Source organism: Vulpes vulpes, chromosome 6 (assembly GCF_048418805.1).
Source record: "Vulpes vulpes isolate BD-2025 chromosome 6, VulVul3, whole genome shotgun sequence".
In the NCBI taxonomy this organism is placed as follows: Eukaryota; Metazoa; Chordata; class Mammalia; order Carnivora; family Canidae; genus Vulpes; species Vulpes vulpes.
The window spans coordinates 130,499,807-130,517,384 of record NC_132785.1 but is presented as its reverse complement, the minus strand read 5'-3'; the positions used below and the strand labels follow the sequence as shown (position 1 = coordinate 130,517,384).

At 67.6% G+C, this 17,578-nt stretch overlaps 1 protein-coding gene across 1 annotated transcript; it reads right to left on the bottom strand.

Annotated features, from left to right (window-relative positions):
* Positions 1-1,736: 1,736 nt before the first annotated feature.
* On the bottom strand, positions 1,737-15,376 carry CLBA1 (clathrin binding box of aftiphilin containing 1). The gene is made up of 10 exons (XM_072760489.1): positions 15,246-15,376; positions 13,396-13,684; positions 13,060-13,140; positions 12,653-12,844; positions 9,239-9,372; positions 7,364-7,988; positions 6,133-6,278; positions 4,619-4,748; positions 3,417-3,527; positions 1,737-2,422 (listed from the first exon to the last, which is right to left on the bottom strand). The coding sequence occupies exons 1-10, from the start codon at positions 15,374-15,376 to the stop codon at positions 2,258-2,260; spliced, it is 2,004 nt and encodes a 667-aa protein (XP_072616590.1). The 3' UTR covers positions 1,737-2,257.
* Positions 15,377-17,578: the final 2,202 nt, after the last annotated feature.

Here is a 17,578-nt window from a genome sequence, read left to right as displayed (position 1 = left end):
CCCTGATACCCCGGCTCCCCAGCTGAGCCCCAACGCCCCACCTCCTCTGCTGTCCGGGCTGTGGCAGGGGACCCTGACCACTGCGCCGACCCACAGCCCCGAGGTCACAGCGCCGCCCCCAGACGGGCCTGCGGTTGGAAGAGCCTCCTGAGGCACCTGCTGCGGATGTCTTCCGGGAGCTCTTCCCGGGAGCAGGTGACAGGGTGGAAGTACTGAGTACTGTCGCAGGGAGGCGGTGACGTCTGTCAGGAAGCCCGGGAGAGGCGCGGACGGAGGCAGGCGGCCGTTACGCAGAGAGCTGCTGCCCTGCGCTCTGTGACGTTTCTGGATCTGGCCTCTTTACATGTTTCCTTTTCTCATTATGCCTCAAGTTGCTTTCTGTTGCTAATTTTGTTCTTGTACTTTTGTAGTCTTTGGGGAAAAGGCCCCAGAAGGTATAAACTGCAGCCCAGCGCTCCGTGGGGAGGCCTGCTGCGGCCCGCCCCCAGGGACCAGCCCGCCCAGGTAGCACCCAGCATGGGGCCCGCCCGGGGCCACCCTCTGCACGGGCGCGCTCTCCGGCACCTGCTGGCACGTTGGTGCAAGTACGAGGCCGTGGGAGGCAGCCGGGCCAGCTGACCCGGGGGCTGGGGTCTCAGGAAGGCCGCAGCCGCTGGCGGGGCGCTGGGCCCAAGGAGGGGCCGCCCGCGGAGCCCCCCCCCCCCCCGTCAGATGGATGACAGGCCTGAGAGCAGGGCAGAGGCCGTGGCCGGGAGCGCCCGGGGCGAGGGCCCAGCTGCCCCACGGGGCCCCTGGAGCGAGCAGCAGGACCCTGAGCTTCCCCCAGGGGGGTCTCTCGCTTCTCCGGGCTCCAGTCTGAACCTGCCAGGGGCATGGAGCGGCCCTGGGGTCCCCCGCTCCGGCCCTGGGGCACTGAATTTAATCAATGTAGGTTCCTTGGGATCCGGGGCTCTGTGACTATTCTGGAGCTGCCCTGGAGCTGCCGGGGCACGTTCTGGCCGGGGCACCTGTCGGCACTCACCCGCCCGGCTCAGAAGCCCTCCTTGAGCAGACTGGCCAGACATCAGGACGCAGAATCAGAACCACACTTGACGTCTGCGTGGACGCGGAGTGAGGGGCAGGCCTGGCCTGGGGCTTGGGGGGCAGGGTGGGGGGTGCTGGGCCGGCTGGGGGTCAGGAGAGGTCAGGGAGGGCAGCTGGGGGAGTTCAGCGCCGGGTCAGGGTGACTGGTGGGAGGAAGCAGACCATGGAACGGCCTATTTTGAGTTCCCGTCTGACTTTAAGGAAAGACTGGGACACGATGCGCATCCCAGCGGCTCTGCTGGCGGGCCCCAGGGGTCCCCGGGGGGATGCTGCCCTTTGGGGAAAGCGTAGAAGAAAAGCAGTTTCCAAGTGTCCATCTCTCTGTGCCTGAAAGTGAAGACTTAGGGCACGTTTCCCAAACACCCGGCACTAAATCATCTGGTCACCCTTTAACAGAGCCTCCAAGCCACGCGGTCTGGCAGAGGGGGCGGAGGCAGGTGCCCTCTGCTGGCCACTCCGGGTCTGAGCCCTGGGTTGGCGGAGCTGGGCCCTCCCAGCTGCACGGTGGCCCGGGTAGGAGAGCGCCAGGCACTCCGCCAGCCTCAGGTCCCCAGGCCGCCCCCGGAGGGCCGGGCGGGCTCCCGGGCAGGGGCGGGCTGGAACGGGACTGCTGGCACGGTCCCCTGACGGCAGACGAGTCACCAACAACGTGGGCTTATCCAGGCCACTTTATTTAATAAAATTTTACAAAAACCCGTGCCTCAGCCGGAACCAGCAAAGCTTGCGCAGAGTCGGGGGGACGTCCGGACGCAGAGCCAGGCCGCGGGGCAGAGCGGCAGGCAGGTGCTCACGCTTCGCTCTGACCCACCAGGTGCCCTGCCCCAGGTGGCAGCAATGCACGTGGGACTTCCTGAGCTGCAAACGGCTGCCTTCCGTGACGGTCCAGCCTGGTGTGCCCGGGGCGGTGCCACGCTGGCAGCCAGGCCCCTCATGCCACCGTGGTCCGTGTCAGGCGGGGGCGGAGCTCCTGGGACCCTGGGCGGCCCCTTCCTGTGGAGACGGCTCTGCCCGAGGACAGTCTTCTAAAGCGGTCAGACCCTGCCCGTTGGCGCAGGACAGGTTTGCCCCGGGCGTCCCAGGAAACATGCCCACGACGCGGTCCCGGGCTCCAGCTACCCGGCTGAGCCAGTAAGAAAACATAAAACTCCTCATAAAAATACCAAGTACTCCTGTTTCAGCAGACGTCACTATTAAACAAGGTGATCTTCAGGTTACGTGGATTGAAAATCTTCTTTTTCCATGGGACTGGGACGTACCGCCCGTTTCTGCGTAAGGGCGTCTTCAGAAAGAGGCTGCAGGCCAGCAGGCTCCCCTGGCCGCCGCCGGGCGGCCCCGAGAGCTGACGGAAGGGCAGGGCGCGGTCAGGGCCCGCAGACGCCAGCGGCCGCCGCCCCCCCGCCCCGTGGGGCTCCCCCCACTGCCTCAAGCTGCTGTCCTCGGCCGTCACCCCGGGCGTGTGCGGGATGGAGCGCACAGCTAGCTCCGCGGCTTCCCCCGGCGCACGGGGCACCACGCTGGGAGGACGGCGGCCTGTGTCCCCGGGCCCAGGGCCACGCAGGCCTCCTGGTCCCAAGTGATGCTAGGACGCTGGCCTGAGGGCCTAGGTGGGGTCACAGGGCCCCGGTGCTGTGGGTCTGGCCTGTCCTGCTCTCGTCTGCAGCATCCACGGGTTCCCGCTACCAGCTGCTGGGACGTGTGGGCTACTCTGGGTGATGCCGCTGTGGACGTTTCTAGACTGGCTGCTCTAAGGGGCCCCTGCTTGCACGTCTAGAAGCTTCTCTCTCCCACCTGTTGGGGTTCCCAAAGAGCAGATGGAGCAGCGTGCTTGGGCATCCCTGGAGAGGGCCCCGGCCTGTGTGACCGGACGACAAAGGGCCTCTCCTGTGCTCCGTCTGCCCCGCTGCCCTGTGTGTTCCCAGCGGCCGCAGCAGCCCGGCCCCTCCCCGGCACACGCTCTCCACACCAAGCACCATCAGGGCAGACCCTGCGGTGGGCGCCCCTGGGTGCCAGTGTTCTCCGGGGCAGGGGCGCGGGCAGAGGGAACCCCACCTGTGCCCCGGGGCCCTGCCTGGCCCCAGGAAAGGCTGTGCCGGCCCTCAGAGTGGGGTGGGAGGGCCCCTGGCCGCGCGCCCCTCCCTTGAGCCTCAGGTGCGCCGGCCCTCGGCTTCCCTGCAGCCCCTGCTGCCGCCCAGCAGGCCTGTGACAGCTGCTCCCCTCCAGGTGCTCCGGCTGCCCCCGGACAGCGGCAGTGCCCATTTGTCCCGAGTCCATGAGCCTCAGGTCGGAGGTGCCACCACGGAGGCCCACGCGGCCTGTCCCGGGGGGCGGCTCACCTTGGTCTGGATCAGGGCTCTGCAGGGCTGCAGACGGGAGGGCGCGCCGGCTTCTTCAGGCTCTTTGAGGTCGGAGCATTCCGGAATGTGACCCAGGTCTCCCGGAAGGTCCTAGTGAGGCGAACCGTCACCCAGCGGGAAGGAAGCTAAAGGGCCGCTTTCCCCCGCCCCCCACCCCGCCCCTCTGCGCAGCCACTGGGAAACTGCCCCAGGGCTGGTCCCACCGTCCCTCCCTCCCGGCCCCCCCCCCCCGCCCCCCGCCCCCGCCCCCCTCCCTCCAGACCCCAGCGCCCTCTGCCTCCTCAAGTCCTCCCCGCTCCAGGGTGAGCCCTGCACCCCCAGCCCGGCCGCACCCTGCAGCCTGTCCCTTCTCCGTCCTCCCAGCTGTGCTCCTCGCACAAAGGCAACGCGCGGGTGGGCTCACGGGGCCCCCGGGTCCCCACTGCTCGCGGTCCCCCTGGCCCGCGGCCAACGCAGCAGCCAGTCCCAGGGCCCCGTCCTCACGAGGCCGCCAGCCCGTTCTTGTGCCCCGTGTTCGAATATGTCCTTAATACTTGGGACACAGGAGAGTCTTTGCCAACTGGATCACGGAGAGTGTTCTGGATACAACTGGTGGGGTCTCTGATGTCACGGTGGCCCCTCCTCGGCCACCCCTCACCCCTCTGCTTCAGCTGCGCTGGCTCCACCTCAGGCGCTAGGACCCACCTCTGCCTGCACTTGTGGCTTCGCTGAACCTGTGCCCCTCCCCGCACCCCCCCTGTAGCCCCTGAGCAGAGGCCACTCCTGCCTCCCCACCCCTGCAGCCCCCAGCAGAGGCTGCTCCTGTCCCCCCTCACCCCTGCAGTCCCTGAGCAGAGGCCACCCTGCCACCACCCCCACCACCCCCACCAGCAATGCTGTGTCCATCCCTGCAGTCTGCCAATGTCCTGCCAGGACGCCTTCTCCACTGGGTGCCGAGGACTGGCCTGCACTTGGACATCTGTCAGCCTGGTACAGACCCGTCTCGCCCCTTCCCTGCCTGTGTTGCCTCATCACCCCCCTCCCCAGAAACCTGTGCATTTTCTCCCCCACCTCTTTCTTCTGGCAGCAAGGCCCCCCTACCCTCATGCTGTGTAGACAGCTCCCTGCGGCCGCATGGTGGCCGGCAAAGTCGCTGCGGAGTCCAGCTGCACCCCCAGGAGCCCCGTGTACACCTGAATCACCTTCTGAGCAGCATCTATCCCAAGAACAAGAAAGAAGTTTTCCTGGCAACGGGACTTGCTCCAGAGGCATCGAGAGGCCGACATGCCAGCTGTGTTCTGAAGGGCTCTCCAGAGTTCTCTAGATTCAGAACTGGAAGAGACATACGTTAGTTAAGAGGTGACGGAGAAGCCCTCAGAACAGCAGCCGGAGGGCACCTGCCCTCGGAGGCCGCGAGAACAGAGCACGCCTCCTCCGGGACAGCGAACACCCCAGCCCTTGTGGCACCGCCACCCTCCGCCCCTGGCACCGCCGGGCTCATGGTCATGGCTGAGCGCTCCTCCAAGGGCACAAGCTCCTGGAGGCCTGGTACTACTTTTGTTCCTGATGATCTCGGGTACCAGAGATGCTCATCAACTCGGGCTGGAGGGGTGCCGAGAGGATGACCGCTGGGTGTCCGTCATGCAGTGGCCACAGTTGCCAGCCCAGTGCCTCCGAGGGAAGAGAGGGGTGCCCACGGACCACAGTAGGGCAGTCACGCTAAGCACCTGCTTCCTTTCCAAGCCGTCCTCACGCATTTACACCCCAGAGTAACAGCAATGTCCCATCTGGCCCCGCCAGATCTGACACCGGGGGCCCCTGTCTCTGGGTGTCTGAGGCTCATGCTGCCCCCGAAGGTCCTTCCACCTGCCTGCTGGCCTGGACCACACCTCGGGGAAGCGCCACATCTGGAGGGCACATGGCCCTCTGGGCTATGGTGGTGACAGACTCCTGGGTTTCAGGCCTGTCCCCAGGTCCCTGCCGGGGGTTTCCTGGGGCAGGCACTGGCTTGGACCCCAGCGGTGGCCCTGACTGGGGCCGAAGCCAGAGCCCAGAAGGGCCAGTCCGCAGAACTCCTTGACAAAGAGGTCAAGCACAGGGGCCAGGGAAGCCAGCTCACACCAGCCCTCTCCTCCTCCTCCTGGGGCCTGGACCCAGAGGACCTCGGGCTTTTCGACCACTACACAGGATCCAGTGAGCTACACGTGGGTTCCCCGGGTGCCCAGTGAAAGCGTGTCTGAGAACATGGCCATCTGGAACAGCTGTGTTTGTGACAGGCCACAGGACTAGTCCCGGGGACCACCAGCCTTGCTGGCAGCACCCGGAGCGCTCAGGCTGGCTGACCCTGTGGGTGCAGACTGTCCCTGCGGGGCATTGGCGTGTCTTCTCTGTGGCTGAGGATCAGCGGGTCGGGTCCCCCGGGGCAGCGCTGTGCCGCAGCCCAGGCCCCCAGGCCCTTCCACAGCCCCAGCACTCGCATTAAGACACAAGGAGCTGGCGCCCCTGGTCCGCCTTGCTCCAGGTGAACGCGGCTCTCAGCGGGCGACCGGGGCCAGAGCATCACTCCGTGGCACCCAGTCCCTGTGTGAGGACCCCCTGACCCCAAGGCTGTGGGGACTTCAGGAGAGACGGGCGCTCGGGAAAGGTCCACTTATCAACCAAAAGTATAAACTCAGACTCGCTGTAAGAAACGTCAGTCCCCGTGTAGGTTCATTACCACAGTGTGGGTACAGGTTCACGGCCAGGCTTCCCGTCGCTGCTTGTGCCTAAGACGTGGTCTAAGGGGGAGATGCCTTCAGCGGCCTGCGGGACCGGGACTTCTTCAAATGCAAACCTGAAAACGTCCGCGTAGCTGAGCGCGAGCTGAAAGAGAGAAACACACACACTGCGTCACCTTGTACCCAACACGCGGTCTCGGTGCAAACGAAGCGTGTGAACAACCACATCGTTACTGCTGCCACGGCGGGACACGCTCGCTCCTGCAAGTCTCCGCCATGCACACTCCCGATGAGACGCGCAGGCGCAGTGGGTTAGGGCACAATACTCATAAGCCTCGTCAGTGACTCACGAGAAAGAGGCGCCCCTGTGTCAACTGTCTGGGAAACCTAGCCACACGACACTCCAGGTGGCCCTTCCCGGACGGAGACCTGAGGTGGGAAGGTTGGGAGTTAGTGTCAAGTGCTGGAACGAGGGCTGTGTAAAGTCTGACAGCAAGTGCAGGAGTGCAAACTGGGGGGCTGGAGGTGAGGGCGCTGTGCAAGCTGGGGTCCTGGGGGCCCGGAGAGCGCTGGAGGTGTGCGTGTGCGCCCCCGGCAGCGGGGGGCGGTTTCCTTATTCCCCTGGTGTCTCTTGCAAAGCTCCCATCATCCTCAGACTGTTCCCTGACAAGTCCTGTTTCCAAGACAAGCGTCCTAGCAGGGTGGACTGATGAAGAGGGCGCCCCGCCGAGGTCCAGGGGTCACCGCCTGGCTCAGGAAGCAAACAGCTCACCCCTAGAACCAGAGAAACCTGTTCCCGGCCCTTCCCCATCTGACTGCTTTTGTTCTCCTGGTGCTGGGGGAGGGGGGAGCCCTTGGGGGCAGATGGTGGAGGAAGAGGAGGGATCAGGTGCAGTCACAAGACAGGTGGAACTGCTGTGAGGTCGGGAGGGGCAGAGCCAGGGGCCCAGGGGCCGTGCCCAGCGCCCGGCATGGGCCGCAGGCTGGAAGGGACTCTCGGGGAGGCTTTCTAAGGAAGCAGAGTGACAATTCGGACGAAGAGCCCTTTCCAGTGTGCCCTGAACTGCGGCGGGCAAAGTGGGCCCGCGGACTGGGCGCCGGGGGCGGGGGCAGCGGGCACAGGGCGCCCAGCCCCGGAGGACCCCCGCCCCGTCAGGAGGGCAGCAGGGACGGGCCCAGGGGAGACGCAGAGCCGAGCCCTCCCGGGAGCCCGGGTCGGCCCGCAGATACCTCACGAGGCGAGCTGCCCGCGGCTCCCGTCCCCCCAGCCTGCCGCCCGGGACGCGGGGGGCTCTCCGGGGCCTCCGACTTTGCCGCGGACTGTCCAGCCTTGGCCGGGGCCTCCTGGAAGCCTTCGAACTCCCCCCAGGCGCTGCCGTGCTCCGCGGGCTCCGCGCCGCCCGGGGGCCGGGGGCCGGTCCTCAGCCCCTCCGCGGGGTCGCGGGGACACCGGCCGGGAGGGCGCGAGCGGCCAGGGCCTGCCCCCCGCTGCCGCTGGCCCTGCATGGCCGCGCCGCCGGGCCCGCGTCCACGCGCCGGGGAGCCGGGGAGCCGGGGAGCCGGGGAGGTGCACCCGCAGCGCCGCGCGGGGGCCTCGGGGCCGAGGGCGAGGGCGGGGCGGGGCGGGGGCGCCCCGGGCGGGGCTGACGGCAGCCGGGGGCCGGGCCGCCCGCTCCCGCCGCGGCCTGCGCGAGCCGCGATCCCCACGCCTGCCCGTTGCCCGGCAACGGAGCGCGCCAACCCCGCCGCGGCGGCCGTCGTGACGTCAGCGCGCCGGCCCCGCCCGCCCCGCCGCGGGCTGCGTGTGCCCCGGCCCCGCCCTCGGCCCCGCCCCCGCGCGGCCTCTGTGGAGGGGCTGCCCCCGCGAGCCCCGGGGCGCGCTGCTGCCAGCTGGGGGGGACCTGCCGCCGCCACCCGCCCGGGGCCTCCCTGCCGGCCCTTCCAGGCCCTTCCAGACCCTTCCCTGCGCGCCCGCCCCCAGGCCCGGGAAATCCAGCCTGATGCGTGCACTGGACTCCGTCCTGCCCGGATGCACGACCCGCTCCCCCGCCCCCCTCCGTGCTCCCACGTCTCCGCCCTGCGACCTCCCTGGGCCCTGTCCCGCTGGCATGAGCCACCTGCCCTCCCCGCTACTGACCATTCTAATTTTGAAAATTAGCAGATGAGATCATCCCCGGCCGCGGGACAGCAGAGTCCGGCCCCCCGCCCTGCTTCCCGAGGGGTGCATCAGGCGGCAGTGCAGTGTGCGAGCACCCAGCTCCGGCAGACACCTGGGTGACCCTGCGGGAAGGTGACCAGATGCCGGCTCTCCTGCCTGGGTGTCACCCCAGGGACACTGTGGGTCCCAGGCAGTTCTGCTGTGTGCCCACTGCTTGGACCTCCTCATCCATCGTCCTTGCTGCCCTCATAGTTCAGGGAGCTGGAAAGGGGTACGAGAAGTGTTGCACTCGTGTGCAGGTGGGGAAACTGAGGCCCGGGCCCAGAGGGGGTGTTGCTGGGCTGGAACCAGGTCTTCTGAGCTCAGCAGTCTCCTGCGCCCTGTCTGGGCCTCAGTGGAGAGTGAGGATGGCCTTGTGACCGTCAGGGTGCGGGTGGGCTGGTCTGCATTACAGCTGTGGCAGCTGAACAAGGCCACCCAGAGATGTCCACACCCCGATCCCCAGAACTCGTGGCTGCGACACCTTACAGGGGACTTGACAGACATGATTGCATTAAGGCTTTTGAGAAGTAAGTCCTGGGTCATGCTGTTGGGCCCGATGCCCTTACAAGGAGGAGGCAGGAGGGTCAGAGTCTGAGGAGACGGACAGACAGAAGCAGAGGTCAGGGTGATGCAGGGCAAGGAAGCAGGGGATGGGGCAGCCCCTAGAACCTGAAAAGGGCGAGGAAGTACACCTCCCCTGAAACCCCAGAAGGAAAACAGCCCTACCAGCACCCAGCACCACAGGGACTGAATGTGTGTTTAAGCCACTGTGTGGTTATTTGTTAGCGGCCATGTGAAGTCAGTAGACTTGGGTGGCCCTTGGCTACTAGGAAGGTGCTGCCTTGGGGGAGCCCAGACTCAGAGGAAGTGGCAGAGGTGACCCAACATAGGGTGCTCAGCCCCACATAGCCGACAGGCGGCCCCTGGCTCCTCCGGCCAGCAACTGGGCAGACTGGGCAGGAGACGGGCCACCAGCCAAGGGCCAGGCCTCCAGCTGGGGCGGCGGGGCACATAGCTGTTCAAGTTTAAAAGGCTTCACCTGCTGGGGGAGACTGGCCAGGGGGGAGCATGGCGCCATCCAGGCAGGAGTTCAGGGGACACATGCAGGACGCCCTGAGGGGCTGTGGAGGGGGTGCAGGCAGTGTAGTCAGGAGGAAGAGTCCATATGCACCCCCCCCCGACTCCTCCCGGGACACCTTGGTCCATCCCTGGTCCCCAGCCTGCCCAACACGGGTGGGGACAGCTTCTCTGCCGCCAAGCTGAGCCTCCGCGTCCCAGCCTCCGAACAGGAGGAAGGGGCCTGCCTCCACTTGGCCCAGAGCCCCACAGTAGCCTGGCACCCCCTGGCCATTGCCTGGTGAGGGATGAGGAGGTGTCCTTTGCTCTCAGAAGCATCTAGGTATCCTGCTCCTCTGGGGTTCTCAGCCCCAGATCATTGGGGTACGTCAAGGAGGCCGCTGCCCCCAGGCCTGGAGCAGGCACCCAGTTCGGGGGAGACTGAGGCAATCAGAAGCCAGGGGTCAGGAGACCTGAAGCTGCCGCAAACCCCTCCCCCTGCTGTGTGAGGATCAGTGGGGGGCAGATGGCGGCTGATGGGGTCCTGCGTGTGACTCTGCGCTGGGCCAGGCTGCAGCAGGTACAATGGCAGAGCTATTTTTGCTTATGGTGCTGTGGCTGCCGCATGGAGACATGAATCATTGATGCTCCGGGCATCCCTGCCCGCCCGGAGAGGCCCGAGAGCGACGCACGGGCTGGGGGTGGGGGGCTCTGCTGGGGAACCCCGGCCTGTGGAGTCGGCAGCCACCACCCGTCACCCTGGCCCCAGCAGTTCCCAGACAGCCCGCCTCGGGAGACCCCCGAGCATCACGAGGGCCGTGGGGTCCCCGGCGTGGTGGTCCCAGGGAGGCGGTGAAGCCTGTGCGTGCCAACGGGAGAGAGCCCGGGCACTGCACGACCGCCACGGCCCTCCCGGCGCTCAGTGGTGGGGGCCGTGTGGGGGCCGGGGGTGGGCGGGCTGGGCCCAGGGCTCCGTGCTTATGGGGGAACAGTGACTCCTCAGCCACGTCCAACTGTTGTCACCTTCCCCAGCAGGCATCTGTGCCCGGAGGGGCCACGGGGACCGGGCTGTCTCGGGGCATGACGACAGCAGCTCTGGCAGCTCAGGGCTCTGCGGCAGGCTCACTGCCAGGCTTCGGCTCGGGGGAGGACGGGCGGGGAGTGGGGAGGCCTGGATGTGCTTCACAGGCTCCACCTGAGCAGCTTTCTCCCTGGGCCCACCCTGTGATCCTGGGGCCAGGCTGGGGCTTCTGAGGCCCCCGTAGGTGGGAGGAGGGAGTGGACACAGGCAGGGCCCAGTCTGGCTGGCCCAGGGGGGAGAGGGCTGATTTAGGGGCCGTCTTCCTCTACACAGGGGCCAGGCCCTCCTAGAGATGAAATGAGGCCCACAGGGTCCCCCGGGGAGTGTGCAGGGGTGAGCAGAACAGGTGATGCCAGCCTTCTGCAGGAGATGGGAGGGGCGGCCTCTGGGGCAGGAGTGCCCTGGATCCAGGGCCCTGGGTCAGTGCCGAGCCAACTCGCTTGCTGCAGGGTAAGCGAGGCTCCAGCAGGGCAGTGCAAGCCCACCCAGGCCTCACCAAGGCCAGTGCAGAAGCGGCTGCAGGGAGGGTCCCTGCCCTGGTCCCCCCCAGCCCACACTGGATCAGGGTCCCAGGGACCGCCCAGCTGCACACTGGCCCGCTGGGGGCTGCTCCATCAGCAGCCATGTGAGACCCCTCCTCCTGACCTCTGCTTAGGTGGGCGGCTCCCTGGCCTCCCCACCCATCCCCCTCTGCCCTTCAGAGCCCCACGTGCATCATGCTAGACGTCAGGATATGTCACATGGAATGAGACCGCTTCTTTTGGACACACAACTTTGTCAACATCACTGATGTAATGGGGCGGGGGGACACAGACCCAGTTCTTTGTCCCAAGGTCCCCGCTTGGACAAGTGCCCCTTCTTCCCTGGCCCCCAATGCCAGGCTCACATACACAGATGGGCAGGCTGGGATCCCAACAGATCTGGACAGATGTGGGACACACCCACACAAAAAGTGCTCCCTCCCTGCGCCCATGAGCAGCTGACTCCCAGAAGAACAGAGCAGGGCAGGACTCCAGGGAAGGAGGAGGGCGCAGGGTCTGTGGCTCCAGGGCAATGCTGCCCAGCCCATGGGGAAAACCCCACACCCCATCGTCCCCACCTGAAGGACAGAGCTGCGCCCCGTTGTCCATGGGCCCCATGGATGAGAGGCTGCAGAGCCTCTTCCCAGCAGTGATGTGCATGTCTGTGGGACCTGCTGCTGGCAGGCTGCCCGGCTGCAGCCCAGCTAACGGGAACTGGCACACATGAGTCATCCTGCTGGGCAGGCTCACCTGGGCCCTGCCGGCATCCCCAAGGAGGCCCAGGAGGAGAGTGCACCTGTGTGTGCATGTGCGTGTCTGTGTCCGGTTGTGCATACCTGGGCTCTTGGGTCCAACGGGTGCACTTGTGTCAGCATGGGTGGGACCGTGTGTGCGCCTCTCCGTGCGCGGAGACATATCCAAGCCCATCTGTGTATTGGTGTGAACATGTGCGTCATCTCGTCTACCTGTGTGTCTTGGGTGTGTCTCATGTGCGTCCCTGTGTCTGAGTGGCTCCCTGTCTCTCTCTGCCCCGGGAGCAGGTATGTGTGTGTGTCCACCTGTCCGTCCCAGCACCACGGGCACCATGCCTAGGTGGCGCCCAGGCGTGGTCCTCCTTGGCGCAGCGATGCGTTCCTGGGTCTGTTCTGGCCCAGGCTCCCCGCCCGCAGCCCCAGGGGGACCCACACCTCCAAGGTGCCCTTCCTCAGGTCTACACCAGGCTGGGCCTCAGCGAACTCCTACTTTGGTGGAAACGGAATTCTCCTGGGCCTCCCCACTCCCTGCCGTTCCCCAAGGAGTGTGGTGTTCTGCACAACACCCAGGCTGGAGCTCGGGCGCCCAGCCATCCCCACTCCAGTCCCTACCAAGGCCCTCTGGAGCATCCGGGGCCTTGTGGCCTTGTCTCCCTCCTCATATCGCTGCCCGGGCCCAGCCCCACCCTCCCTCTTGCAGGGCTCCCGACTTCCAGCAGGGCCCAAGCACCGAGCCCCCCGCCGCCGCCCCGGGGAGGGTCTTTCCTCAGCTCCCACCCACCGGTCTCGCTGCCCCCCGCCCCGCTGCACCTAATTCTCGGCCTGGGCCCTCTGTGGCCTCGAGGCAACACTCTTCCCGCGCACTCCTGCGGTCCCAGCTTGGACGGCCCCTTGGGACCCCCCACGCACCCCCACCGCGGCAGCGCGCTCCCGGGCAGAGCAGCGCCTAGACTGCGAGCCCCTGCGCGGGGCCGGCAGGTCGGATCTCCGGCCCGTCGCCCCTCGGGCTCCCTCTGCCCCTGTGACCCCGGGGTCCCGCCCCCGCTGGCGGCTCCAGCCCGCGTGGGGACCCCTGCCGGGCCGCGGCCAGAGGCGCGCGGTCTGGGCGGGGCCCGGCGGGCGGAGGGCGGAGGGGGCGGGGCCTGGACGGGGGCGGGGCCTTGCGGGGGCGGGGCCGGGCGCGGCGGCCAATGGGCTGGAGGGGGCGGGGCGGGGCGGCGGCGGGGTCCCGGGCGCCGGCGGGGTCCGCAGTCGAGGCCGGCCGCCCGCGGCAGCGCCCTCCCGGCTCCCCGGCCGCCCGCGCGCCGAGCCCAGACCCGCGACCGGACGCGCCGGGCCCGCCGGCCCGCACCGCCCGGCGCCGCGATGTGCGACTGTTTCCACGTGGTGCTGCCGTCCTGGCCCGGAGCCCCCGGCAGCGGTGCGCCTCCTCCCGCCTGCTGCCCCGCTGCACCTCGCTCTCACCTGGCTCTGCCTCCCTCTCCCATCCTGCCGCTCTGTCTCGGGGTCGCTGACTCATCCCCGCCACTCCCTCTGTCGCTCCCGCCTGTCACTCTCCCTGCCTGGCTTTCCCTCCCTGTCACTGCCCCGTGTCCCTAGAGGCGGCCGCTCGGCGAGGCCGCGAGTGAGTGGGGCGTCGGGCCGTGGGTCACCTGGCACGGGGACCTGCAGCCAGGCTTGCCCGGGGCCCTGCTTTGGGGCCGGAGGACCACGGACTTAGGGCTGGGTGGGTCCACAGTGGGGCTGGCTGGCCGGCGAGGCGGGGGCTCGGCAGGGCTGGCCCCGAGGGCTGCGGCTGGGTGAGGGGCCACAGAGTGCCCGGTGCTGGGCAAGGGAAGGTGGGTGTCGCCCTCGCCTCTGCCCGCAGAATGGGAAGCAGGTGCTTTGTCATCTGTCTGTCCCCGCTCGAGGTCTGGTTCCCGCGTCTGCGTGTCTCGGCGTCTTGGGGGGCAGGTGGGGTGAGGCAGGGGCAGTTATCCCAGCTCTGGGTCAGGGATGCGGCAGCCACGCCCAGGGCATCTGGCCAGTTGCCAGCAAAGAGGGTTGGGCCTTGCTGCAGTGGCGCAGACCGGACCCCACTCCTTGAGGAATGCAGAGGAGGAAGATGATGATGGTGCTGCTGATGCAGAGGGGGAGGGCTGCCCCCTGGCCTGGGCACGCCCCTCCAGCTGCAGCGGGAGTCCCCATGGTCCCTTCTGTTGCCCGTCTGTCTGGTGAACACCAGCTGGCCTCCTGTCAGGGCCTCCCTCGTCCCAGGGATGTTCCCTGGACAAGCCTTGGGAGGATGATAGATGCTGTGGGTCCCCAGCCCCCCTCCTCCTGACCGTGGCGGCCCTGGCCCGCATCCCTGGGGATCTGCTGTATCACAGGGAAAGGAGAGGGGCAGAGGGACGTGGGGCCATTGCTCTGCCTCCAGCATCCCCCACTGGCCTACACCCTCACTCGCAGGCTGCCCAGAGGCGCCCGGGATGCAGGGTGCAAGGCCACCCCCTCCACCCGTCTGCCTTGAGACGGCCTGGTCGGGACAGCCCTCCCCCACTGAGACCCTTATTCTCTGCTTTGACCTGGGGCCGGTCTGTGGGGCAGCCCGTAGGGAATGTCAGGGGCTGTCACGGGGCGTGGGTACGAGACCTAGCGCATCAGAGCCCCTGGGGGTTCCGTCCAGCGTGCGGGCAGGCGGCGCCCCACCCTCATCCTGCTGCCCAGGTCCCAGCCTGCTCCTGGGCCAGCCGTGCTAGGTCCTTTGAAGACCCCTCCCAGAGCCTGGGTGCCCTGCTACCCCCAGCCAGGGGGAGGCAGCCGTCGGCCGCCCCACCCGCACTGGGAGGCTGGCCCCTGGCGGCTGCGCCGGGCCGGCGTGGAAGGGAGCTCCACCTGGGTGCCCGGCCGCCCCTCCCCACCATCCCTCAGAGGCAGCCGGTTTCTTCCCAAGGCAGAGCTGGGTCCTGGGCAGCCGGACTGACAGGGAGCCCCCGGCTCCTGCCCCGGGCCCCTGCCCTGCACCTGAGGCCCCTGACTTGGCCTGAGCCCCCCCTCCCATCCCCACTCTGAGAAGCCCCCACGAGGTCCAGGGAGGGCCCACCATGAAGGAGAGTCTGGGTGGTCTCTTCTTGTGGGGGGCCGTGGTAAGTCTGGGGCCCTTCCCAGGCGCATTGCAATGTGGGGCCTCCCTGCAGTGGCCTCCCTCCTCTGAACGGGGCTGGTGGCCTCTGCAGGGCCCTGGGCTTGGGGCTGCAGGGGTCTGTGGGCTGCGACTAGCACCTGTGAACGGGAGTGAGCACGGCCGCCCACAGCAGAGGCCGGGCGGAGAGGCCAAGTGCCGGTGCGGGTGGCAAGTGTCTCCAGTGTCCATGCTGGCAGCTTGCCCTGGGTTGTCCAGTGGCACAGGGATGTGTCCCCATTTTGCAGACAGGGACGCTGAGTCTTGGAGCAGTGAGGCAGGGCCTTGCACCGAGGTCGAGGTCAAGCCCTCTGGCTTCTACAGGGGCTGGAATGGCCAAACCGCAGGCCGAGGGCGGTGATGTCGGGCAGGTGCTGGCGCGGCTGCCCCACCAGGCAGGGCTCTGGGGTGCCCCCTCCTGCCCAGAGTGTCCGTGGCAGGAGCCGGCAGCAAGGAGGAGGGGTGAAGGTCATCTTGGGCTGGGCCCACCCTCCCTCCCTGTGCTTTAGTGAGGCGGGTTCTCCCAGCCGCCGCAGGTGCTGCTGGCAGATGTGTCCCTGACAGCACCCCAGCTCTTCTCCCTGTAGGAAAACTCAAGCTGGACAGTCTGCCGCTGCTCCAGGGTGTCAGGAGAGTGGGGGTGGGGGAGGGCCCAGGAGCCCCTGCCTCCCCGTGTGCCAGCAGTGGTGAGTGCGAGGCCTTCTCTCCATCTGGTTGAGCTCTTCCATCCTGGACTTGCTAGAAGCTGCCTCTTCCAGGAAGCCCCCAGGATTGCTGGGCCCAACCCTGTCTCACCGTCAGGCTCCAGCCCTCGCTGTGTCCTTTCTCCCATGACTGCCCTTTGCTGAAGGCTTCTGTTTCAGGTTGAGCCTGGGGCTGGCCTGCCTGGGGGTGGGGAAGTGGCGGTGTGAGGGGGAAGGACCCAGCAGGTGGGGAAGGGCACTAGCCGTCTGGGGGCCCCCGCCACTCGCTCCAGGCATGAAAGCCCAGATCTCCCCAGCACAGCCCTCTGGGTGGAGGCAGGAGGAGGCCGACCGTGCACCCCGGGCTCTGGCAGGGGCCCCGGGACCTGGGAGGTCACTCATCAGGGAACACTGTACCATTGTTTATTCGGCTAAGGTGAGTCAGGCACCTCTCGGCTGCACCGAGGAGTCAGAGAGGGCTTCCTGGAGGAACGTGCGTGTGGCCTGGAGAGCCTTGGCCGGGGGACAACAAGCAGATTTACAGGGTGGGTCTGGGGATAGGCGTAGGGGTGAAGAAGGGTAGAGAGGGCAGGGGCCAGCGGTTGGGGGGGTTTGTTCCCAGGGCGCTCGGGGCTCCACACGGGTTCGGGGCAGTCCCCATGGGAAGAGATGAGGCCGGGCAGGGGAAGGGGAAATGGAGAGGCAGAGGGGCCCAGCGGGGAAGTGGGGAGAGCTGGGGGGCTCCTAGCTGGGTGCACGGTGGAACCCTGTGTGCGCCGATCTCCCCGGAGGAGCCTCCCCATGGGCCAGGCCCCGCCCAGCTCCTGCTTCTACCTCCAGGCTTCCCTTTGTTTGTCTTTTTTTGGAAGCCGCAGGCCGCTGGGAGCCAAGGGTCCAGCTCACTGGGGTAAATATTTAATAGTTAGAGACACTTTCTCTAACGGAAAGGTCCCAGGAGCTGGGGCAGGGGGGCGGCAAGTGGTGGCCCCGCCCACGCCCAGCCCAGTAGCCCCCCTTCCCACCTCGCTTCCTGCCCTGCGCTGACCCCTGTGGGTGGGGGTGCCATGCCCCCCCCCCCGTTGTCAAGAGGAACCCCCTCAGGTGACTGGCTCCGAGCCAGCCGCCCCTGCCTGCGGGGTGCACGCTGGGGTCCGGGGCAGGAGTCCCGAGAAGGGCCCTTCGGCGCGCCTGCCTGGACACAGCCCCGGATGCGGGCGCCCGGTGCTGAAAGGACAGTGGAGGTTCAGAAAGGAGCGGCTGGGGACAGGAGCTCATGGGGCCCTGGTGCGGGCCTCCCTGCCCTGTCAACACCCGCTTCTGCTGGAGGGGCTGCCCCGGCACTGGTGGGCACTGCTGTCTGCTGGGCGGGAGACCCCTTTGTTTGGGGGTCAAGCCCCTGGTGGGGGTCAGACCATGGGCTGCCTGCATCAGGTCTGGGTGCTCTGCATCCCCCGCCCCCACCGGCCCTGCACCTCTGTCTCCCATGCATGCTGGAGGTCCCTCCTGGGTGGGGCAGAGGATGGCCTCCCACTCCCACAGGGCACTAGGCCACGTGCAGGACCCCTGGAGGAGCAGCTCCCTCCCCGGCAGGCCTTACTCCTGGGTGGCACCAGCCCCCGGGGGCTCCTCTGTGACACATCTCCTGAGAATGCGGTGCTTGGCCCTGGCCACCTCCCCAGCTGATTCACTATCAGCTGCCCGTGGGCCTGCCCAGCCCCTGCCCAGCCCTTGCCAGCCCCCGATTTCCTGTGGTGACGCTGAGCAGCAGCCCAGGGTGCAGGGGGCTTTGAGCGACGACTGCCTGTGAGGTGGGCATTGGCAGGCGTGTGCTGGACGGCCTGGATCTCAGGACCCTTGGTATGGCAGGTCAGCAGACACCCTGCAGCTGGCCCAGCACCACCTGGGGCAGGGGACCAGGCGGGTGGGGTCCTCGGTTGCTGAGGAAGGGGGCGGGGCCCTACACGGGGCCCCCTACCTGCAGGAGAGTCAGGT